The following is a 26,070-nucleotide window of genomic DNA, read 5'->3' on the forward strand; positions in this document are numbered from 1 at the left end:
ATACAGAGTTTCTCTGTGCAGAGATAAGACTCAACTCTGCCTCTAGAGTGCAATTAAAAGTGGAATTAAAGGCATGACCCACCACACCCAGCTATAAATACACAGGTAAATTATAGATAAGACTATAACCTTTCAACAAACAGTACTAGTGGAACAGAACATTCATAGGCAAAAACAGTAAGCCTCAACCTCAGCTTCGCATTTCATAACAACATTAAATGAAACTGCAGATGTAGAAAAAAGTATAACTCGTAATACTTTCAGGTAGAAAAAAAGAAAACTTTCAATATTTAGGGCTAGATAAAGAGTTCCTAAAATTGTTACCAAAAGCATGATGTATAAATTGAAAAACCTGTCAAAATTAAAATCTTTTACTCCTGGGCTGGAGAAATGGCTTAGAGGTTAAGAGCACTGGCTGCTCTTCTGGAGATTCTGAGTTCAAGTCCCAGTAACTACATGGTGGCTCATAACCATCTATGAGACCTATGGCCCTCTTCTGGTGTACAGACATGCATGCAGACAGAACACTGTATACATAATAAATAAATAAGTCTTTTAGGGAAAAAAAAGAAGAAAAAAAAGAAGAAGAAAGCTTACTCCCCAAGTTACCCTGTTAAACCAGCGTGACATCACACGCCTGTCATCTCAGTACCTGGGAGGCTGAGGCAGGAATTGGGTTTTAGGTCAGTCTACTATATGATGAGACTGTCCATAAAAAACACTCTGTTAAGTATTTGGAAGAACAAACTAAAGATTTGGAGAAAATACTTGCAAACCACATATCTAATAAGACACTACTCTCAGGGATGGAGAGATGGCTCAGTGGTTAAGAGCACTGGCTGATCTTCCAGGGGTCCCAGGTTCAATTCCCAGCACCCACATGACAGCTCACAACTGTCTCTAACTCAAGTTCCAGGGGATCCAATGCCCTCTTCTGACCTCAGTGGACCGTGCATTCGCGTGGTACACACAAAAACATGAGAAACAGGCAAGCAAAATACCCATACACATAAAATAATAAAATAAAAGTCGCTTTTAAAATAAATAAAGCACTTCACATAAGAGATACGTACATGAGAAATAGGCCTATGAAAAGATTCTCAACACTGGCAATGGCACAACCTCCATAGCCAACAGTTAGGTACTGGGCTTTGAAAGCAAGCACGAAACCCAGCATCTTCATTCCTAAGCCTTTATCCTAAGGAAATACAACCTATACATTACCACATGTTTATATCACCTTTATTGATAACAGCCCAAAACCCAAAGGACTCAGATGTCTTTTAATAGGTGAGAAGGCTGCAGGGCAGCATAAGCACCACGCAATTCTATCTAGCATTATAAAGGAACAAACTCTTGACATACACAAGAGCCAGATGAATTTCCAGGGAATAAACACAAACTGAGCCAAGCCTGAAAGCTACAATACAGCGGGATCTGTTTAATTAACATTCTTGAAACGGCAGACGTTTAGAAACAGAAGGTGATCAATGGTTGCCAATGGCTGATCGTGGTGAGTGAAGGGGATGGGGAGAGAGGTGGGGAAAGAGCAACACAACTATTTTTGTGGACTACAAATCTTCAAACCCATGGACACACAGGTAAGAATACCACACAGAACTTATTTGTTCAAACAAACACCATGCAAATGAAACTGGAGAAATCTCAGTAAGATGGACTGTATCAGTATCCTGGGTACAGCACCATACTATACAGTTTTATAAAATGTTCAGGAAAACTGGTAAAAATGTGCAAAGGCTTTCTACATATTACCTACTACCGACCTAACAGTCTACAATCACCTCAATATTTTAAAGGTAATTATCAACCACAGAACAAAATGCTATGCAAGGAAAAAAGTAACTACAGCAAATTCTTAGCATAGATATGAACCATATTCAGTCAAAACTAGATTGTGAAAAGTGAACTAAAATTACAATGACTATATTGGAAGGCCATGAAAAGTGTGCTTATACATGAAGAAATAAGTGGAAAGACAGGGGAAAAAAGAATAAATTCACCTCTAAATGTTAAGTGGTGATGCCTAAAACCAAAAGATTACTACCATGCATTGTTCAAATACAGAGACACATAACTTCTAAATCTGAAAGAGCTGTCTTCCTAAGGAGACAGGAAACTTAAGAGACCTTACGAGAGGCCTTGCAAAATCATTTTAGGTATATGCATCACTATTTTTTTAAATAAAAGACTTAAAAATGTTTCTATTCTATCTTCCTTAAAGTTCAAGAATGAAGAAAAGTTGGCAGATATAAAATTATGCCATTAAAATGATAGAAGTAGACATTTTTAGCTTGCCTCAACTGACTGTCCTAGAAAAAGATCTATGTCAACTCTAGGGTTTTATAACTCTATGGTATATAGCGCATCTTTAAGCATTCTGTAGTCTGAATGCAACCTTACCTTATGAGTAGATGCTACTATACTGCTAGTACATACAAATCTGGACTTTCACAGGAATTACAGATTCTGTTCATGATTGAACCTATTCTAAACTCAGCCACTAACATAACACTTCAAATCTCAGGGAAGCTTTCTCTTATGCCATAATTTAAAAAAAAAAAAAAAAAAAAAAAAAAAAAAAAGATGTAATAAAAGCCAGGCATGTTAGGACACACTTGAAATCCCAGCATATAGGAGCTGAGGCACACCTGCTATGTCTTCAAAACAGCTGCTCAATGATCACATTATTTTATCTCTACTTCAAAAACAAATACTACTCAAATAAATTAAAATTATTTGATTAAAATTTTGTGATTTTTTTCAACAATCCTTTCAGGAGTATCCAATACCATTTCCCAATATATAAATCAAAAGTATTCTAACTTATTTTTGCATGAAAAATGTTAACAGCAAAATGGATTTTAAAAACTACTGGTTTAAAAACAATAAAACAACCTGAAAGGATATGGATGCTGAGTACAGGATATATATAGTGAACTCTCATTCCCTTTGTTACCTAAAAACATATGGAAAATAGCTCTTGTATAATGAACTAGTAAACATTTTTTTTCCTGCTTTCTTTTTCACTTCCTGAGACAGGGTTTCTCTACGTAATCCTGGCTATCTTGGAACTCTTTCTCTGTGTAATCCTGGCTGTCCAGGAACTTACTATGTAGACAGACTGGCCTCAAACTAGAACTCAAGAGCTCTAACTGCCTCTGTCTCTGCTTCCCAAGTGCTGGGATTAAAGCCCAGCTGGTTGAACAGAAAAACTCCCTTGAAAGTCACAGACAGAAAGTACAGGAATACAGCTTCAAAATGAATGGAAGTTATAAATTTAGAGACGAGATAAACATGGTGAAAATCCTTTTCCTAATGAACTCATTGTATACCTCACAAGCACTTTACAGAAGTAACCCACAGAAACACTTGTACTATAATTTGCATTAACAACACATCACCATTATTTGCTAGAGTATTTTTTTAAATCTCAGATAAAATTGATAGCACATACTGCTGTAAGGCCTTCATTATTACAAATGTTGACATCCGCACTGTACTCCAGTAATTTACTCATGCATTTCTTCTGTCTGAAAAGAAAAAAAAGACAGTAACAGATAACTAAGACAAGAAATGTATAAATGACAACTATTTCACTGAAATACTATATTCAACCAATATTAGATTACAACTACCAATATTAAATAATATCTCTATCCACAATTTCAAACTATGGCTCTAATATGTAAATGAATACTATTTTGAAATAAAATAGAAAACTGTCTCTATGACCCAAATGACAGATTAAAAAAACAATACAATCCGTTTTTCATTTCATTTGGGACAAAGTTATCATCCAAACTTCTGAGGAATTGCTAGTCTTGACTAAATAAATAAAATTATTAGAAATTTCTAGCTCTGACTTACTAAATAGAGTAACAATCTTCATTTGAAATATAAGAAGATATATAATGGACAAAGCAAAATACTACACTGTTGTATCCCTACTTTCTTGACTGTAAAATGTTTAAAATACTAAGACAAACTATAAACACAAACCCAGGCTGGGGGTATAACATGGTGGTAAAGCATTTGCTTAGCATGTTTGAGACCCTGGGTTTGATCCCCAGTAAGATTAAAAACATAATCAGAGTATTGGTAAAATGGAAATATATGTACCCCTCTCTACCCACATTTTTTAAAAATGTTATGTGGTAAAATATATCTAATATAAAATTTATCATCTTAACCATTTGATTGATTCTTTGATACACAGCCCTGGCTGGATGGCCTGGAATTCACTATGTTGACCAGGCCAGCCTCAAACTCAGAGATCTGCCTGCTTCTGCCTCCCAGCATGCCAGCTCATCTTAACCATTTTTAAGTGTACAGATCTATATGGTATTTTAATTACTGTAGCATCTTGTAAGGTTGATAAATACTCTGTTATCTGTCATTAGTTGATAGGCCTTGGCTACTTCCTCATCATACCTAATGATGACATACATAATGTTGACATACATGTAACAACAAAAGTTTTTTGGACTTGCTTTTGATTCTTTGAGTAGATCTGGCCATGAAAAGGCTAGAGCACACAGCAATTCTACATTTACATCTCTGAGGCACTATCACAGCAGCTCTGCCATTTTACATCGCTGACATGGATTCCAATTTCTCCACAGCCTAGCCAATGTCTTGTTTTACGGTTGTGTTCTTTGATAGTCATCATTTTATAATGGAGCTGGTACAATGCTTTGCTTTATGGTGTATTTTTTTATAGTCATCATTTTATAGTGGAGCTGGTAGCTCATTAGTTCACCATTTCCTAACTACTGATGCTAAGCATCTTCTCATGTGCTCAATGATCTTTGTGTGTCCTTGAATAGATGTCTATTCAAATAAGTCTTCTGTGCTCCTGAACTACCTACCCACTTCATCTTGCTCATAAAACTCCTGTGTAACTTGATCTACTCCTATCTAATATTTATCTTAAATTCACCTTCATTAATAATACCTGCCCAAGATTCCCATGAACTAGAAGGAACCACATACTTTCTAAGACTCATTTTCTACTGGTATCCCTCACATGGCAATCCACTTATGAGACAGACAGACAGATAACTGATAAATATTCAGTAGTGAATTGAGGAGCTATGATATAATCCATGACATGAAGTTATTTATAATCTAATTGACTAGGTCATAATATAGTATATCATGTATGTGTTATATGATGTATACAGTATTATCATACAGTAGCATACCAAACACAGCATATAGCATAGAATACATAACAAATATTTACTCAACTAGTTCAACAATTTTTTTGTGTCATGGATTATATAACTGTTTAATCACGTTAGTGCCAACCACAGCCAGTGATGCAAAAATTTTTAATAAAACTTTATCAATTGATTATTAATAAACATTCAACCTGAGAGTAAATAGATAGCTAGTACTATAAAACAACTACTTTTTTCATTTTTATTCTTGCTCTTGAAACAAGGTTAAATCTCATTTAAAAATCTGCATAATACTCAAAGAAATGGAAAAATAAAGCTGTGAATAAATGTTGAAGCTCACATTTATTCTTACTTTCAAATTTTATCTAAAACAGTTATTAATGATCTTAGAAATTCATAATGAACATAATCATAAGAAACACATCTGACAGCTCTGTTAAGTGACTAATACCCAGTCCTAACTGATACATATGCAAAACCTCTACAGAAGACCAGAACATGTGCTGGGTGATAGTGTCTTCCATATATAACAAGGAAGCTACATTTATGACCTATCAACAATATGGTTGCCTAAACAAGACCAGCAGAGTGCCAACATCAATTGACAAGACAACATGGATGGGAAATTCCACACAGTCTCACCCCAAATGAAATGGTCACTGCATGCTGAGGGAAAGAGAACCAGCCCCCTAAAGGGATGAGCTCCCACACAGACCACAAGTGGTCAGCACTGAACAAAGACGCATACAACAAAGCAAAATGAACTCAGTAAAACAAAATTTCCTTACAGCCTGATCCAGTTCTAGTTACTATTATATACATGTATGTATATTAGGTATTGTACATACACATATATACATGTAACAATAATAACCAAAAGATCATGAACTTTGTAAGGGGACGGGGAGGAGTTGGAGGGAAAGAGGAAGGATGGGAATGATGATACAGTGCTCATGTATGAAATCCTCAAAATAATAAAACTGTTGTGGGATAATCTTTTTGTATACTGTGAAGATGGGTCTTTGCCAAATCACCTTCTGATTGGTTTAATAAAGAGCTGAATGACCAATAGCTAGGCAGAAGAGGATAGGAGAGACTTCCAGGCAAAGATAAGAACTTCTGGGAAGGAATCAGAGGGGCAGAGATTCGCTGGGGAGATGCAGAGGAAGTCAGATATACACTATATTAAGAAGAGGTAATGAGCCACCTAGCAGAACATACATTAACATAAACAAGTTAATTTAAAAGAGCTAGCTTTGAACAAGCGTAAGCTACGGCCAAACTTTCATAATTAATAATGTTTCCGTGTCATTATTTGGGAGCTGGCGGTCCAAAGAAAGGCTGACTACAATTATTCAATTTTAAAAACAATATTCTGTTCTAAATGTATGTTTGTGACTGTGTCCATCCAGGTGGCATTTGAAAACCTATTCAGAATCCAACGTAGACCATTGGCATAGCTCCAAAATAGGCAGCTGGGTGGAAACAGACCTGAGAAAGCATTTGAAGCAGGCTGGTTGAGGAAAGTAACTGTAGCTGGAAGTTTTCTTGTGTCCCGCAGCTGCTTGGTCCCAAATAAACATACAGAGGCTTATACTAATTAAAAACTGTTTGGTCGATGGCTCAGGCTTCTAGCTAGCTAGCTCTTTCATCTTAAATTAACCCATTTCTATTAATCTATGTATCACCATGTGTCTCATGGCTCTACCTGTATTCCATTATATCTTCTTCCCCTAGCAACTCTCAGTGGCTCCCAACTGTGCCTTTCTTCTCCCTGTATCTCTGCTTGGATTTCCCACCTGGCAATAACCTGTCTTACCATAGGCCAGAGCAGCATCTATATTAACCAATGGTAGCAATACATATTCACAGCATACAGAAAGACCATCCCACAGCAAGCAACAATGTGTAATGCTCTCCCTTCCAAAAACAAATCGCAGAAGGTACAGGGCAAGAGGAGAAAAATCTACCCTGCTTTCCTTATTTAATAACCACTATCACTACTTTCCACAATCTCTGTCAAAACAACCCAACAACTGAGCAGCTCTTTTGCTAAGATTCACAGCTAAAATACTGATATTAGTTTTGCTCTTTATGAACTCTTAACTTACCCTCCAAATATTTTTAAAATCATGTTTCTAACCTGAGCAATCTGTAACCTACAGATAAATGATAATTTCAAAGTCTTTCCTTTTAATATTTCATAAAATCAGGAATAGGGCTCAATCTCCTACATAAAGAAACAACTATTTTCCTGCCCAGATAATAAACAATTATAGGAAGCTTATAGTGGCCTAAACAACAGAGCCCTATGAAAGCCTATGGGACTTACACTAGAAAGGAGGTGTTGGGCATGATGGCTCTCCCCTGCAATCCTGATCTGCTGAAAATCCGAGCCAGCTCGAGCTACAAAGGTGTTGTGTTTAAAAAAGCAGGACAGGAGGAGGGCAATCCAAGACAACACCAATGCTGACAGGAGAGACCGAGAGCTGAGGCAGACCAACAGACTCACACTCTCCTTCACACAGCAACAGGTGAGGACCCAAAGAAACCAAACTACATCAGCCAAAAAGACAAAATTCTTGCATAACTTATACTTCAAGATGGACAAATCTGATTTCATAATGCAATTATAGTAAAAAGCTATTTCTGAAAATACAAGTAGCTGCAGAAGTATTGACTACTCAGTCGATCATCAAACACTCAGTAAGCACTTCCATATTGAAAACGGCAGCCATTCAATAAGCAATAAACATTAATGTTTGGAAGGAGTCTGGTAGAAGATCCACCTCAGCTCCTCTCCCCATCTCTTTCCCCAAACCCGCCCCTTCAAAGCCCACCTTACACAGCTCCTCCCCCAGAGAGGCACAAGGCCACTCCCACAGGGTATACAAGCGGCATCCCTGAAAAGAGACTCATGGTTCTTCCAGTCTCCAGTCCCTGTCTCCACTCTGAGAACTGGGGGCGGGGGTCACCCAGGAGTGCTTTACCCATTAAACCTGGGCTTTCCAACTGGGTCTGATTCGGTTTGCTGCGTCAGCAGAGAGACCTTCAGGAGGCCAAAGACTTACCATCTGGAAGTTCCACCAAGTGGGGGTTGATTTTTCCCCATTGGCCCAGGGCCACTTGGTGGGAAAACACCCCTATCCCCAACACCTGCTCTCTGCCAGACTAAGATTGGTTCTGGGCTGTGAAGTTGCCTTTTCCAAATTCTTGCCTAGGAGGCCCAAGGCCTCTTCATTTTTCAGGGTGTCTTGCCAGAGATGCAGCTGTGCCAGGTCCCTGACCCGTTCCGGGCAGAGGGCTGCCTTCGCTCCACCTGACCTTTCCCAGAGTGAAGGACTGCTTTTGTTCCATGGGACCCTTTCTCCAGAAGACGTTCTGTTGAAGGGCATTTCCCACCCCCCACCCCCATAGGCTTCGGGTCCCCAGCATAGACTTGAGAAACAGCACTTGCCATTCGAAGCCTGATCCCCAAACGCCCCTGCGGGGTCTTTTACAAAATCTATTCAAATTGGGGCTGTCTGATACAATTGGACAGAACTGCCCTACATCCACGGTTTTTGGGTTTTGCATTCCTGCCCTCCCTACAGGGGCCAATATCTCACTGCTGGAGACACTGACCCCTCCCCCACTTCCCCCAAACTCTACCTACCCAACCCCCTCCTCCAGGATCACAAATCTAAGACCAAATTCTTCCTCCTTCCCTCCTCCCTGTCCTCCCCTCCCCGCACTGCTCCCCCCATCTCCCGGTGCCTCAACCTACACACTGGCCTAACACCCCCAAATCTTCCCTGGTTTCTTCTCATACTCTGTCTGGCCAGACTCCTGCCTTCCCACCCATTTCATTTCTCAGTCAGTGTCAGATATTAGAAAAAACTCTCCTACAGGAATTGGTGAAAATGGCTTCTAAAGTTTTTAATGCTCGAGAATGACAGCTGAGTCAACCCCACAGACAAGACTGCAACAGAATACGCTCCAAGCCCAAGCCTTAGCAGCTGCTCTGGGGCCATCAGTGTCCCCACAAGGGGTACAAGGGAAGTTGGCCACGATGCTCCATCTTGCTGGAGTTCAACCCACGTCAACTCCACCAAAAACTTACTTCAAATAAAGCAAGCAGGGCCACTGGTCACAATATTGTCCTGACTCCCAGCTGCCCAGAATGGGCACTGGAAATCGGAATGCCCCCATGCAGGTTCATCCTCTATGCCATGCCATGAAGGTCCAGCCTCACCAACACTGACAACTGAGAACTCCTAAGCCAGACAGAGAACTGACATGGCCCAGACCTGCTGACTCCCACTGCCCTCTCGGAGTCTAGGATGACACTGCAGGTAATGGGTAAGTCCACTGACTTTCTTTTGGACACGGGAGCTACCTATTCTGTTTTGACATCTCACTCAGGCCCTACAGTTCCCTCACCAATTTCTGTCACAAGGTGGACAGGATCCCTTCCTTCCCACTTGAGACCATGACACTTCCCTGTATTCTTGCAGGACGATTCTTCTCATACTCTTCTTCTGGTCATACCTGCTTGCCTTGCACCTCTGCTTGGTCACAATGTTCTCAGCCTTTTGGGGGCCACTCACCTTGGCCCCCACACTCTCCTGGGGATTTCACAGGTCTATTCACAGAGGCCCTCCAGATATGTCAGCCTTTGCACCAGCTTTGAGGACACCAACCAGGCGAGGGTTGGCAGGTGGACTTCACTCACATGCCCACACCTAAAGAACTCCGATACCTCCTAACTATGGTCGACACCTTTACAGAATGGATAAAAACTTTCCCTATCTCCAGGGAAACAGCAGACATGGTGGCCCAAATACTCCTGGAACACATTATTCCTAGATTTGGCCTGCCTCAGACCATACAAATAGACAATGGGCCAGTCTTCACTTCCAGAGTCACGGAGCTTGTGTTGGATGCTCTCAACATCTCCTGGAAGCTCCACATTCCCTATCACCCACAATCCTTGGGAAAGGTTGAGAAGGTCAATGGACTCATCAAACAACAGCTCACCAAGTTCTCCACTGAATTCAGGTTATCCTGGCCCTCCAAGATGTCCCACTAAAGGGTCTATCTGCTCTTCTGCTTTGTACATTCATCTTTACAGTACAACTAGGGCATATGTTAATGATCTATTTTTTCCTATAAACTTGCCTTCTTTGCTTCCTCAAGAAACAGATGCCTGAGGTCTCCAGGATGACAATTAACCAGATGCTCCTCCCCTCACACCTCCTGATGAATATAAGCCCACCAACTCCCAACTCCCCACTCCCCCACATCATCCCATGCCCGCAAGAAGTAGCCAGACTTGAACCAGTGCCCCTATACCCAGAGTCTGGATGTTTGGAAAGAGTCTGGTGGAAGATCCAATTCAACTCCCCTCCCCATCTCTTTCCCTAAACTAGCCCCTTCAAAGCCCTTGAAACACAGCTCCTCCCCCAGAGAGACTCAAGACCACTCACACAGGGTATATAAGCAGAATCCATGAAAAGAGACACGTGGTTCTTCCAGTCTCGGTCTCCTTTCTGCGGGCTGGGGAACTGCCTGGGAGCACTTTACCCATTAACCCTGGGCTTTCCAATTAGGTCTGATTGGGTTTGCTGCATCAGCAGAGAGGCCTTCAGGAGGCTTATCAGTTAAGATATTAATGTACTGAACATCCCAAGTATTCTTGGTAGACATAAGAAAGGCATCCAAATCAGAGAACAGGTCATCTGCTCCTTTTCATCTTGCTGATTGCTAAGTGAATTATGTATTATCTGCCCTACTTCTGAACCTTCAAAATGTTAACTTTTTTCAACTACTGTTGACATGAATGATCAAAAGTACTTTGTAAGTTCTACTTAAAAGTCCTTTATTTAAGAAGAACTGTACCTAAACAGTCTTTCCAGATGACCAAGACCATCCTGTCTTTCGAGTCTGACAACTGTTCCTTGATCCTCATACACTGTGTGTAAAAGAGAACTTTTTCATCCCTCCCGTGCACCAAGCTATCCTTTCCTTTGTAGCTGTTCAGAAACACGGTTGAGATATGTAGTAACCATTCAAGAAAGAGCTCTGCCATTATCCTAACAAGGTAATGAATAATTTATGACTTTGGATGTGACATACTGCAACATAGCTAATATATAAATAGCTGCTTAATTGGTACTTTGTTACCTATCCAATTGGCTCACTCATGATGTGGGACACATCAAATACTATACCTTTCCCCTACCCGACCTAGATGTAACTATGGTTAATGTCGTTATGTCATCTTGGGTCTGTGTGTGTGTGTGTGTGTGTGTGTGTGTGTGTGTATGAAAAAAAAAATTGGCCTTAAGTTATGAGATGGACAATTTTTATCCCCACAGCCATTCATATATATAGCTACTTCAATTATATAGAATTCCTCTTCAGAACAGAAAATAAAAGTATCTGTAAGATTAATTAAAAGATACACAACAGGAAGTATATTGACAGAGAAAATTTACAATGTTTGAAAAAGACTTATAAACCTAAATTCATCAAGGTCTAGATCAAAAACTGCTTGTTTTCATTTTAAATTTTATTCCATCGTTTTGGTATCATTCCTTAATCCAAAAGAATTTTAAAAAGCAAACAAATACCAATGTGTTCTAGTTTGCTTTCTATTGCTGTGTTAACATGCTGACCAATTTTGGGACAAAACGGTTTACTTGGATTCCATGTCTCAATCACAATCAATCACTGAGGGAAGCCCAAGCAGGAACCCAAGGACTGAAACGGAGACTATGGAGGAATGCTGCTCATACAACCCACAGTGGGCCGGATCCTACCACGGCAATCATTAATCAAGAAAACGCCTCACAGACTTGCTACAGGCCAATCTCTTTGAAGCATTTTCTCAACTGAAGTTCTTCTTTCCAAATGACGCAGGCTGTGTCAAGCTGACAAAGAACTAAACAGCACAAAGGGATAAAGGCCACGAGATGTAACACTATTAAAATATGTGGCAGAAAAAGACAAGAAAACAACACAGTAGGGCTTAAAAAAAGCACAAAATGGCAATGATATTAATCAATAATGACCAGAATATTACCAGGAGGCAACAATGTACCCAATATGCCATCTTTAAGTTTTCACACTTTAGAAATACTAGTATTATGTTAGTTTTGTTGTTTCCTTTAAACACTTAGGAAACTTTTTCACAGCTGTGATGATTAATTTCAGTTGTCGCAGGTCTGGAGTCACCTGGGAAGTCTCCAGGATGCTTTCGGGGATTATCTTGATTCACTAATTGCCCAGGAAGCCCTGCACCACTCTGGGACTGACATCCTGCTTCCTGCCTGTGGATGTGACATGATCAGCGGCTTCAGCTGCCATCTGCCACCTTGACTTCCACACCATGACAAACTAAAACCCCAAGCTGCGAGCAAAATAAACCCTTCCTCCCTTAAATTGCTCCTGTTAGAGCACTTTATTAGGGCAACAAGAAAAACAACTGCCACAACAGTTAAATGAGAAACAGGGTGGGGCTAGAACTATTGGACATTTAGCTCTTGTGCACATTCTCCAGCACTGTCATTAAATAAGTAAATAAACAAAATGAAGAGCAGCTTTGGTATCGAAAGCTGCCCTTCCCTAGAAAGATTACTCTTATGCGAGTCACTCTCCAACAACTGTAAACTGTGTAATATATTAATAATTTAATTCCACTAATAAAATTAACTAAATAGTTTTAGAAATAAGCCAAGGAAAGTAGAAAGATTAACAGGGAAAGAGACAAGAAAAACACAAAATAGATTGTCCTTATATCCAAGTAATAATAAATTTCCATTTCCAAAAAGGAAACTATCAGAGAAAAATTCAATAAATTATTAGATATGGTTATCATTTGCAAGTTTAATAATTTTAAAGAGAACACGTAAACAAATATCCTTAAAAGACTAAAAATAGTTATAATAATATATCATTTTTGTAAATTTCCTCAAGACAAATGTTGGGAAGAGAAAAAAAAATCAAGAGTGAGTTCCTTGACTACTTTAGTCAGGACTGACAGTACATCATTAGAAAAATGAAATTTACCCATTTCTAGCAGCCAGATGAAGGGGTGTACAGCCTGAAATATCTTGATAGTTAGGATTTGCTCCTTTCTTTAACAGAAGAACCAGGCATTCCACAGATCCACAGCTAAAACATTATTAAAAGACAGTTCAGATACATTCAACAAACAGCCATTCTAGACAAAATTTAAAAACAAAATCTATCAAACACATTATTAAGTCCCAATTTACCTACCATTTAACTCATAACAAAAATTAATTATCCTCTGCCTTCAAGATGTTACATTCTACTATGAATGAAAGTTCAAATAAAGCAAAATAAACAATTAGTTTCTGAAAGAAACTATACAATATTCTTGATTTTGTGGGAGCTAGTTAATTGTGAACAATTAGTTTCACGACTGCCACCTAAATCTTGAAAGGAAGACAGATATTGGCCAGTGCTGGGCTGTGGATAAAACCAATACTCCCATCCTGGTAAGAAGAATAAAACTGCTAAGCCCACAGGCATTCACCATCCCCTTTTTATCCCCGACAGTGGTAAGACAAAGGGAATGGTGGTGAATGCACACTCTGCACACATCTAGACAATCCCTGTGCCTCACCGAAAACAAGCTATGATCACATGAACATAGGACATGAATTCCACATCACGGCTAACAATTTAGGAAGCAAATACACAGCACACCTAGGGCTAAGCAAGGCAAAGCACCCTGGCTGCCAGCTGCTGTTGGGAACAGATTCAAGGCTTACATCCTTGCTCTAGACCAGACTTTAACGACAAATACATCAGGCTTACTTTGCTGCAATGTGAAGCAAGCTTCTCTTCACACGTCCAAATGCATAATTGACATCAAATTTTGAATTTGACAGGAGTTCAGAAACAGACCTATACACCCAAGAAAGATAAAAAGAACTGACATGTGAATAATAAAAACATTTTTTAAATATTTATTTATTTATTATGTAAACAATATTCTGCCTGTATGGATACATGCAGGCCAGAAGAGGGCACCAGATCTCATTATAGGTGGTTGTGAGCCACCATGTGGTTGCTGGGAATTGAACTCAAGACCTCTGGAAGAGGAGCCAGTACTCTTAACCTCTGAGCCATCTCTCCAGCCCAATAAAAACATTTTTAAAACATATTAAATCAAGTTGAGAGCTCTTTACCAACATTTATTAATCCTAACAGTTCTCTGAAGAATGACAGTTAATACAACACTTGAAAAATCAACAAAAGAAAAGCATGATGGCATAAATTAAAAATGGTGCATACTTACCTGTGCTGATCAGCCATAACCATTGGCATTAATGTGTAAACAGCAGTTTCATTATCTGAGTAAAAGAATAAACAGAAAAGAATTAAAAGTATCCCCTGCTTCTGCAACAACGAAACCAACGATTACAATTTTCTTGAAAAGTGTTTGCTGTAAACAGTGAAGAGATCCAGTAAGGCAAGAACAGTGTGACCAAAGATGCTGCAGGGTTCACACCACCACAAAATTTCTGCCTCTCTTGCTGCCTCTGCCTTCTACACTGTCAAAGAAAAGCTTAGCTTGACCACAATCTAAAGACAAAATTGGAGATCTACTATTTCCCATAACTTTCACAAGTGACATTTTATTTCCAAAGAGGTACTTTTCTAAACACGTTTTATTGTTAATAAGTATAGTTTGGGAAATTTTAGCACCCCAAATTTAAACACTAGGATGTTAAAACATATATGTGTGTTAATGTATGTGTATAATATATGTGTGTGTATATATATGTACATATATGTATGTATATATATATATATATAATAATTTTAAAATCTTAAATGTATGCCAGGCATGGTGGCTCTACCCATCAACACAGTACTCCAGAGGGTGAGGCAAGAAGACTGCCTCAAGGAGGACTGTTAGAAGGTGAGCTCCAGGCCAGCCTGGGCCACAGAGTGACACCTTTCCTCTCAAAAAACAAAACAAAAGCCAGAGGAGGGGAAAGGGAGATTTTCAGAGACGGTCATAGGGAGGGTAAAAGAACAAATGAGATATGAAAATAGGAAGAATATTGGGGAGGAACTGGCTTCAGCAGGGATAAAGGGCAGGGAGATGGGGGAGAGGGGAGAGAAGAGGGAGGAGCAACCCAAGCCAAGTATGTGTAAAAATGAAAAAGACAGAGTAAAACCCGAAGAGAACGGAAAGGAGGCTCAGGGCTAGAGAGCACCTGCAGCTCTTGGGAAAAAGTAGAGTTGGTTCCTGCTACCCACGTGGAGCAGCTCACATCTACCTCTAATTCAAGCTCCAAGTGATCTGACCTCTCTTCTGACCCTCAAGGCCTCTAGAACACACTTATGCTCACAATCACACACACTCACAGACGCACAAAAATAAATAAAATAAAATCTTTACTAAGGAAGAAACCTTAAATATATATTTACTGCAAGCCAGGTGGTGGTGGCACACACTTTTAATCTAAGCACTTAGGAGGCACAGTAGGCAGATCTCTGTGAGTTCGAGGCCAGCCTGGTCTACAAACTGAGTTCCAGGACAGCCAGGGCTACACAGAGAAACCATGTCATAAAAAAGTAAAGAAAGAAAAAATAAAAATAAATGTGTGTGTACATACATATACTATTGCCTTATATTCTTAAGACTATTCATATCTTTATAGACAGAAATGCAAACAGAGTGACTCAGAAGTTAAAAATCAGCATCTGTGGGGCTGGGAAGAGGTCTCCATGGGTAAAAGCACCTGCTGCACAAGCCTGAGTTTCTGAGTTCTGAGCCCCAACACCCCATAAAATAAAAATGTGCCTGGAACCCTCAGCACTGTCCAGCCAGCCAGTGCAGCCTCCAGGTCCAAGAGGAGACTCTATCTCACAGAAACAAGATGGAACACAAGAGGAAGACAGCCAATATCCTCCTCTGGCCTCTGGGCACATGTCATACATGTATACATATACACTGCACATGCACAAAGTCAGTATCTCAGGTGCCACATGACATTTATGTTATTTTTCAGCCAGTGTTTTGACCTTATTTTTATACATTACCAATGGTATCATATTATTTTAGAGATTTTACTTAGCTTTTAAAATACTGAGGATTATACCAAAGTATCTCCCAAAAATTACACTGGAAAAAGAATAAATTTATAGTAAATAACCCAGCAACTTCCACTTTAATGGACTGATAGTATTAGAAATAACTGCTATGATCCAGAGAAGGGCATATTCCCCAAAACGGGCGACCTCAATCTCATCACAAGAAGACATCTGACAAATCCAAGTAATGCCACAAATGCCTGACAGTCCTCCTTCAAATTATCAAAAGGAGCCCTAAAGGACGACCAAAGCTGGGGAAGACTAGAGAATCCAACTGAAGTGTTAGAGTATCCTGAAGTACATGCTAAATAGAGAAGAACAGTGGGAAAGCTAAAATTCCAATGAAATCTAGAGGGTAGTTCACAGTAGTATTGTGAAAATATTAACCTCTTAGATTTGATAACTGTCCTATGGTAGTCCAAGATGTTGACAGGAAAACTGGATTTTCTGTAAGCCTAAACCAGTCAAGAATGATTTTTGTTTATGATACGTTTTTTTCTTGTGTTAAAAAACACAGACACATTTCAAGTGTATAGTTCATTAGTGTTAACAACATTTCACACGGTTTGTACAACAGATTTCAAACTTCTTCTAGAAGTTTCTAGTGACATTAAGTTTGTTTGTTTGCTGAAACAGTGTTTCTCTATATAGCCCTGGCTGTCCTGGAACTCTCTATGCAGAACAGGCTAGCCCAAAACTCAGAGATCCATCTGCCTCTGCCTCCCAAGTGCTGGGACGAAAGGGATGCACCACCACACCTAGCCTGAGACATTAAATCTTGAGAGATGAACTAACCAAATATGATGAGCTGACTCTGAATACCGACTTCAACAAACCAACTTGAGCTGACGTGTTGGCAATGGTAGACTGCATACACAGCATGAGAGACCCTAGACCATGGGTCTGATCCTCCGCACTAGCATACATTTTTGAAAGAGAGAAAAATAAGCATGTACTAGCTATCTGAGAACAGTTAAAAATAAATTAAAAAAAAAAAGACTGCTTAACTGTATTGGTGCTGATAATGCTATTTCAGTTGTGTTTTAAAATATGAATTCAGAAATCCAGGATTGAGTCATATATAGGGAATATAGAAATTTATTACCATTTCATTATTTTACTATTTGTGAATGTATACATGAAAACCAACTGTTAGTCAACATTCGCAAGTTCAGTATGCAGATAAAATTCTTCCATTATAAAAATAATAATTTAATAGCCAAAATTTGGGGGAGGCTGGTGAGAATGGGACTCAATAGACTGGCCTTGAACTCTATGTAGCCAAGGCTGGCCTCCTACCTCCACCAAAGGCATACTTTAAATACCACATATAGGAGATCCTTTGTATCACAGCTGCCTTATAAAGCAGACCCTACAATCCCTGTTTTACCCCTAAAATCCAGCTGTGCAATGCTGGCATTTCAGTGACTGACTCCAGAGCCCCAAGAGAACCTGTTCCATAACAGCCAGTGTCCTCACTACACAAACCGAAAGGTCCACAGTAAGATGCCAGAGAGTTATTGTATCCATTTCCTTAAAACGCAGCAAACTGTCCTCACCAAGTGCCAACCTGTCATCATCAGAAGCTGCAAACACTGTCCTAAGTTTCTGCTGACATCATGGCATTCTTTCTGTGTTATACACCCTGTGCTTCTACACCACGACAACTCCAGTCAAGTCACTTTGTAACCTAAATGTTTTCATCATGACAATGCAAGCCTGGCATGGCGGCATGTGCCTATAATGTCAGCACTTGGGAAGCCAAGTCAAGAGGATTACGTCTGAAGCTGACCTGGGAGTACCAGGTGGCCAAGGCTACACACTGACTCTGTCTGAAGAAAACAAAATAAATCAAAGTACGTAACCTAAGTGAGCATTACTGAGCATCAAAAGGTTTGCATTAATGATATTCATAAAGTTTTTTATTTATATTAAAATTTAGGTGCAGGTCTTAAGTCACATCCAACCTTATAAAGATACAGATCCCAGCCAGGCATGATAGCTTACGCCTTAAATCCCATCTAGCACTAAGGAGGCAGAAGCAGACAGATCTCTGTTGAGTTTAATACAAATAAGTTTAATATAATTAATGGAAGCCTTTCAGTGCTCACTAATATGTTGTGTACTAAGATCCCTTTTACAGTTCATGCTTTGGTCAGAAGTCACAACGGGACTCAACTTCATTAGACTGCTCCCGCAATGACCACAAAAGGGAAAGAAGTGCTGCTGTTTTAAAAGCTGGCATTTATCCTGACCATGATTCAAATATATATGCTAAAATGCATTCAAATTCTATCTTACTAAACAAACTACCTTCACTGTGTATCTAACAGTTTAAACTAGTTTTCTCACGGAGAAGCCACATCACTGACAATTTCCTCACCTTTCCCTCTTTTTCTCTCACAAAATTTTGTTATCCCTGTACGGGATGACACAAAAACATGCTCTCCATCACTTAGCAGAAATATGAGGGCACCACCTCTCAGCATCCAAGTCAGTAAGTCAAGTATCTATATATTAATGTTATGCAACGAAGTTAATTTTAGGGTGGAAGCTGATTAGAAACATGCAACTTTAACAACTTGTTCTAATTATAATTAGACACTTATGGGCTGTTAAATTCTAATGCAAAAAAAGACCTGATTATTTCTTAAATTTAGAAAGATCTTGAACTTCTGTTCAGCTTTTTATTACGTGTGTGTGTGTGTGTGTGTGTGTTGTACGTACATGTGTGTTCCAAAGCACACCACTGACCCATCTTACCAGTCCCTGTTCAGTCTTAAAATGCACCACAACAATTTTTACATTTTCAGAATGGCCTAGGGCAGAGAGCACCACGAGAACACAACCCACAGAATCAACTAAGCAGGGCCACACAGGGGCCTTACAGAGACTGAAGTAACGGCATGAACCCTGGATGGGTCTGAGCTGGGTCCTTTACGTATACTTTATGGTTGTGTAGCTTGGTGTTCTTGTGGGACCCCTAACAGTGGGTGAGGCTGTCTCTGACTCTTTTGCCTGTGCTTGGGACCCTTTCCTACTACTGGGTTGCCTCATCCAACCTTAATATGAGGTTTGTGCCCAGTCTTACTGTATCCATATTCAGTGGATGTCCCTGGGAGGCCTGCTCTCCAGTTTTTGGTTTTAGGTTTTTTGGGTTTTTTGTTGTTGTTGTTGTTGTTGTTGTTGTTGTTGTTGTTTTTAGGGAAACAGAGGAGAAATAGATCTAGGAGGGAGGGGCGGTGGGGAGAGGGGCTGGGAGGAGTGGAGGGAGGTGAAACTGCAGTCGGGATGTGATGTATGTGACAAGAATAAAAGTTTTTTTGTGTGTGTTTTTTTGTTTTGTTTTTTAGATAGGGTTTCTCTGTGAAGCAGTCCTGGCTGTCCTGAAACTAATTCTGTAGACCAGGCTGGCCTCAAATTCACAGAGATCCACACGCCTCTGCCTCTGCCTCCCAAGTGCTTGGATTAAAGGTGTACACCACTACTGCTGGCTAAAAGTTTTTTTAAAAATTAAGAATAAAATAGAATGCCCTAACTCAAAAAAAAATCAATAGCCTTCATTTCATGTATACAAACGACAAATGGGCTGAAAAAGAAATCAAGAAAACAACACCCTTCACAATAGTCACAAATAATATAAAATATCTTGGGGTAACTCTAACCAAGCAAGAAAAATACCTGTATGATAAAAGCTTCAAGTCTTTGAAGAAATTGGAAAAGACATAAGAAGATGGAAAGATCTCCCATGCTCATGGATCAGCAGGATTAACATAGTACAAATGGCAATCTTACCAAAAGCAATCTACAGATTCAAAACAATCTCCCTCCCAAATCCCAACACATTTATTTACAGACCTAAAAAGAACAATATTCAACTTTATATGGGAAAACAAAAAGCCCAGAATAGCTAAAACAATCCTCTATCATAAAGGAACTTCTGGAGGTATCACCAACCCTCATTTCAAGCTGTATTACAGAGGTATAGTAATAAAAACCAAATGATATTGGCATAAAGACTGGTTGATCAATGGAATCAAATCGGAAACCCAGACATAAATCCACCCACCTATGAACACCTGATTTTTGACAAAGAAGCCAAAATTATACAATGAAAAAAGAAAGCATCTTCAACAAATGGTGCTTGTCTAACTGGATGTCAGCATGTAACAACACAATTAGATCCATACTTATCACCCTACACAAAACCCAAGTCCAAGTGGATCAAAAAACAAACATAAATCCAGATACAATGAACCTGATAGAAGAGAAGTGGGGAATAGCCTTGAACTCACTGGCACAGGAGACAATTTCCTGAAGAGACCACCAATAGCACGGGCACTAAGATCAACAATCAATAAATGGGACTTCATAAAACTGAAAAGCTCTGGAAGGAAAAGGACATCAATAGGAAAAAGCAGCAGCCTACAGAATGGAAAAAGATTTTGACCAACCCTACATCTAACAAAGGGCCAATATCCAAAATATATAAAGAACTAAAGAAACTAGACATCAAAAAACTAAATAATCCAATTAAAAAGTGGGATACAGATCTAAACAGAATTCTCAACAGAGGAATCTCAAATGACAGAGGAGCACCTGAAGAAATGTTCAGCATCCTTAGCCACCAGGGAACTGCAAATCAAAACAACTCTGAGATCCCATCTTACACCTGTCAGAATGGCTAACATGAAAAACACAAGTGACAGCTCATGCTGGAGAGGATGTGGAGCAAGGGGAACACTCCTCCACTGCCGGTGGGAGTGCAAACTACTTGAACAGCCACCTTGGAAATCAATATGACAATTTCTTAGAAAATTGGGAATCAATCTACCTCAAGACCCAGCTATACCACTCTTGAGCATATACCCAAAGGATGCTCAATCATACCACAAGGACACTTGCTCAACTGTGTTCATAGCAGCTGTATTTGTAATAGTGAGAACCTGGAAACAACCTAGATGTCCCTCAACCAAACAATGGATAAAGAAATGTGATACATTTACACAATGGAGTATTACTCAGCTGTTAAAAACAATAACATCATGAAATTTGCAGAGGAATGGACAGAACTAAAAAAAAAAAAAATCATCCAGAGTGAGGTAATCCAGACCCAGAAGGACAAACATGGTATATACTCACTCGTAAGTGGATACTAGCTGTAAAGTAAAGGATAATCATGCTACAATCTACAGACCCAAAGAAGCTAAGTAATAAGGAGGGCACAAATAGGGGAGCATGAATCTCCCTGGAAAGGGACAAAGGAATAGATATGGAGGGTGGAAGGGGGTGGGAAGGGGATAAGAACAGCAGGGATCAGGTAGAGGGAGAGAGTACTGGGAGAGACAACTGTAATTGGTGGGGCTGGAATTGATGGGGCATCTCAGGGAAGAGCTAGAAACCTAGTGCAATGGAAACTCCCAGGAATCTATAAGGGTGACCCTAGCTAAGATTCCTAGAAATGAGGAGTACAGAGCCTGAACCGGCCATATTCTGTGACCAGGCAAGACTACCAGTGGAGGGACTGGGACACCAACCCAGCCACATAACCTTCGACCTACAATTTATCCTACATACAAGATGTGGTGGGGTGCGTAACGGTGCAGAAATCAGGGGAGTGGCCAACCGATGACTGGTCCAGCTTGAGACCCATGCCACAAGAGACAAGAGGGACCCCATGCCTATCACTGCTTAGAGGGCCATGCCCCAGAGACTGGATAGCCCAGAGTCCTAGGACAGAACCAAACAGGACTGGCAAAAAAAATAAAAAATAAAAATTAAAAAATCAATGAAATGATTCCTAATGATACCCTGCTATACTCATAGACTGGTGCCTAGCTCACAGTCATCAGAGGGCTTCATCCAGCACCTGAAGGAAACAGATGCAGATGTGGAAACCCCCAGCTAAACACTAGGCAGAACTCAGGGAATTCTTCTGGAAAAGGGAGGAAGGATGTAGGAGCCAGAGGGATCAAGGACACAAGAAAACCCACAGAATCAACTAACCTGGTATCCTAGAAGTCACAGAGACTGAACTGCCAACCAGAGAGCCTGCATGGGACTGACCTATGTTACATATACATACATATATGTAACAGGTGTGTTTGTCTTGTGGGACTCCTCTAACAGTCGGAGCAGGGGCTGTCTCTGACTCATTTGCAGGCTTTTAGGAGCCTTTTCCTCAAAATGGACTGCCCAGTCCAGCATTAATAAGAGGGGAGGTGCCTAGTCTTACTGGAACTTGATTTGCCATGTTTGGTTGATATTCATGGGAGGCCTGCTCTTTTCTGAAGAGAAACCTAGGAGGAGGAGGAAAGGAGGGAGGGGAAACTGCAGTTGGGATGTAATAATAATAATAATAATAAATATTTTCTCAATTAAGAAAAAACAAAAACTAACAAACAGAAAGCTCTACACATGATCTACCTGAAAGAGCCAAACTACAAGAATTCAAAGATTCATCAAAACTGAAAGACAAATATAAATGCAAGAAACAAAATGAACAAATTCATTGTAATCAAATGAAAATTTGTAATCCAAAAGAAGATGTAAGCAATATGCCATTCCTGCCTAGCAACAAGGGGAAACACTTTATTTTTAATTGTAATATTCAAGTTTCCAAGCACAGACTGCTGACTAGAACTTCCCAAAGAATAGGTTAAGAAATGGATAATTATGTCTTTAAAATGTTGATTATATAATTAAATACTGCTCATCTTCTAGGAACAAACACTAAGGAAGCAGAAAAGTAAGTCTTAAATACAAAGCTACTCTTCATACAGTCAGTTAAAAAAAATTAGATGCAAGTTTTGTTTCATATATCCTACCAAGTCCTGCCAAATCATTAAACATATTTATGGGTACACATCTGTGATGTTTTCTAAATGCAAAACAAAATACTGTATGTAACATTGTTTACTACTGGGAGTGGATAACAGACTTTTCATTATTTTTATTATCAAAATTTTCTACTATGAAAATATACTAACTTTTAAAACCAGGAAATATTATAGAAGCCGTATTTATGCAAGTTAGCAATACAAAATAGCAATGTCAATAAACAGTACACACGGCCTCCATCAGCTGTCATCAATAGCGTGACATCAGAAAGAGTGAGTCCAGTCCTTAGTGAAAAGACTCACAGGCGGACATAGAGGAAAAGGGGAAGCTGAAGTTTACTTAATAAAACTCGGATTATTCTAAATCAATTGTTTCATTCTAGCACAGTTAACAAATACAAATTTACTTCTGAGAAGTAGCTGCTACAAACTTCCTCTACTCAGAATCACTGAGAATAAAACTTTTTTTCAGAAGAATTATCCCCAAATTCTCCAACTCCACATTTCTTTCATCACTCTCCGTAGGTAACTGAAACAAAGTTTTTGGGGGGAAATGGAATGAAACAAACTACACAGGGAACGGTAGGCGAATGCCTGGAATCCCAATACTTGGAAGGCTAAGGCAGGAAGCTCCCTAAGTTAGAGCCAGCCTGGGCTACAAACATCTCCCACTGCCACGAGAACGTCCGACCTCACAAAGGCAGCCAACACTTTGGCTCCCCCACACCCCATATGCTTTCCTGGGAGTTTTCCAAAGCAAACGTCCGGAACAGTTTTTATTCCTCTGTGTGAACTCACCCCAGTTCTCACCCAGCCCACTCAACACAAGTCTTCATGACTAACCGATGAAGACATCGGGCATGCCTAGCCTACCGAAGGAAGGAATGCCTGCCTGCCACGCACACCAACAGCGCTTTGGGAACACCTGTCAGGAGTCTGACAGCCTTTGTCCACTGCCAAAACACAGCGACGCCCCACATTTTAAAAATAAATAAATGAATGAATACCAGCCCGCCTGCCCACCGGCAGCTCGGGCAAACACTGCGAGTCCGCAGCCGCGCCCGTCCGGGGCGCGCCACCGCACCCTGCCCCGGCGCGGGGCCACTTCCGCTCGGACCCACCTCCGGCGAGCAGCCGGCCCGGCCCCCGGCCCCGCGGACCCCCGCCGCCCGCCCCCCGACGGCGGAGCGCGCGGCCCCGGGGCGCCTCACCCTCCGGCAGCTCCACGGTGCGCGCGCGGCGCAGCGAGCGCGTCAGACGGTTGAGCTGCTCCATCGCTCTCTCCATCCTCGGCGCGGCCTCCGCGAAGCCCCCGCCGCGCCCGCGGCCTCCGCGGAGCCCCGCGCCCTACATCCCGACCCTGGCCGGGCCCGCGGGCGGAGGAGCGAGCTCGCCGCGGCCGGAGCTCCGGAGCGCTAGGGTGGTGCTACGCCGAGTCGGCCCGCGGCACCGACGGCAGCCGGCCAGCCAGCCAGACCCGCCGCCGCCTCCGCTCGCTCGCTCGCCCGCGCCTTTCCTGCCGCGGCCCCGCTTCCCTCCTGGGCTCGCGAGGCCTTCTGGGAACTGTAGTTCCGGGCTGGCTGGCCCCACAGCCGGGCGGAGCCCCGCCTCTACGGCCTCTGAGCCGCGATAGCGCGTGGAAAGACTTTTTCTCACGCCCTCTCGTTCTTCCCCTGCGAAGTTGTACAAGAGCATTTTCCCTCAGTCCTAACACACCCCAGTAAAGCAGATTAAAGAATTGCAGTTGTTCCTAAATCCATCACCACCATGCTAGAATTGATGCACTTGTGCAGATGAGTGCCCTAAATATCATGGTTACCTACGTAAAATTTGAAGAGTAATAAAATTCAAATTCGAAAGCAAACTATGTGGGTTTTTCCTTTATTGTGACTTAACAGTACCTTATTTGTTTCGCTTGCTGAGTACATTTCTGAGAACAGAGACATGGCTCTATCCTATGCTCTGTTGTATATCCCTGTACTTAGTACTGGACATGACGCCCACCCCAAACTTTGAGGAAGATATGAATGGCTAAAGAAAAAAAAAAATGCAATCTCAGTTCCTAGGACAGGCCCCAATGGGAACTGCAAAGACTTTGACTTCACTAGTATAACATAGAAAAACAGAAATGTCCAAGCTGGGCATGGTAACAGGTAATCCCAGCACGCGGGAAGCAGAGGCAGATGGATCCTAAGTTTGAGGTTAGTCTGGAGTACACGATATTTTGAGATGGAGGCAGTATGTGTTTTGAGCTCATCACATGTAGCCCAGGCTAGCCTTAATGTCGATATGTAGCTGACACTGCTACATTCCTGCCTCCACCTGCCAGGCACTAGGATCCCAGGCGCTCACCACCAGCCGGCAGACACAAAGCCTCAATTAAAAAAAAAAAATTAATAAAGTTTAAGCGAGGGCTGGAAAGATGGCTTTGCGGTTAAAAGCACAGGCTGCTTTTCCAGAGAACCAGATTTCCTTCCCACGTGGCAGCACACAGTCCTCTGTAAATCCAGTTCCAGGGGATCGGATGCTCCATTCTGGCCTCCCCGGGCGCTGCATGCACATGGTGTAGAGACAAATGCATAAAAATGATGTGTCAGTGGTCGAGAGCATGTACTGCTCTTCCAGCCTATGGTTTCCAGCACCCACACCTGGCACCTCAGAAGCTCATGTAAGTCCAGCACCAGGGAATCTGACATACTTGAATGCCCATGCCCACACACAGAACGCATAATTCAAAATAAAACTTCTTTTTAAAAACAGTTTAAGGGCCTAAAGAGATGGCTCAGCGGTCAAGGGCACGGGTGCTGTTGCAGAAGACCCAGGCTTCTTCTCTAATGCCCACAGAGTGACTCGGCTGTCCTTAGTCTAGTTCCAGGGAATCACATGATCTGGCCTCTGCAGGTGTT

At 41.0% G+C, this 26,070-nt stretch overlaps 1 protein-coding gene across 4 annotated transcripts in view; it reads right to left on the reverse strand.

Moving 5' to 3' along the window:
• Hace1 (HECT domain and ankyrin repeat containing E3 ubiquitin protein ligase 1) overlaps positions 1 to 24,663 on the reverse strand; it is a 112,780-nt gene extending 88,117 nt beyond the window's left edge. For 3 of the 4 annotated variants that reach the window (XM_076552346.1, XM_076552343.1, XM_076552342.1), the window contains exons 1-5: positions 24,376 to 24,663; positions 14,518 to 14,572; positions 14,034 to 14,123; positions 13,257 to 13,361; positions 3,476 to 3,551 (exon numbers count right to left, since the gene is read on the reverse strand). In XM_076552346.1, the coding sequence (XP_076408461.1) occupies positions 3,476 to 3,551; positions 13,257 to 13,361; positions 14,034 to 14,123; positions 14,518 to 14,572; positions 24,376 to 24,451 (402 nt within the window). In that variant the 5' untranslated portion in view covers positions 24,452 to 24,663. The remainder of the gene's footprint in view (positions 1 to 3,475; positions 3,552 to 13,256; positions 13,362 to 14,033; positions 14,124 to 14,517; positions 14,573 to 24,375) is intronic. The other variant, XM_076552344.1, reaches the window with a different exon arrangement.
• Positions 24,664 to 26,070: the final 1,407 nt, after the last annotated feature.

The sequence above is a fragment of the Peromyscus maniculatus genome, chromosome 16 (assembly GCF_049852395.1).
Source record: "Peromyscus maniculatus bairdii isolate BWxNUB_F1_BW_parent chromosome 16, HU_Pman_BW_mat_3.1, whole genome shotgun sequence".
In the NCBI taxonomy this organism is placed as follows: domain Eukaryota; kingdom Metazoa; phylum Chordata; class Mammalia; order Rodentia; family Cricetidae; genus Peromyscus; species Peromyscus maniculatus.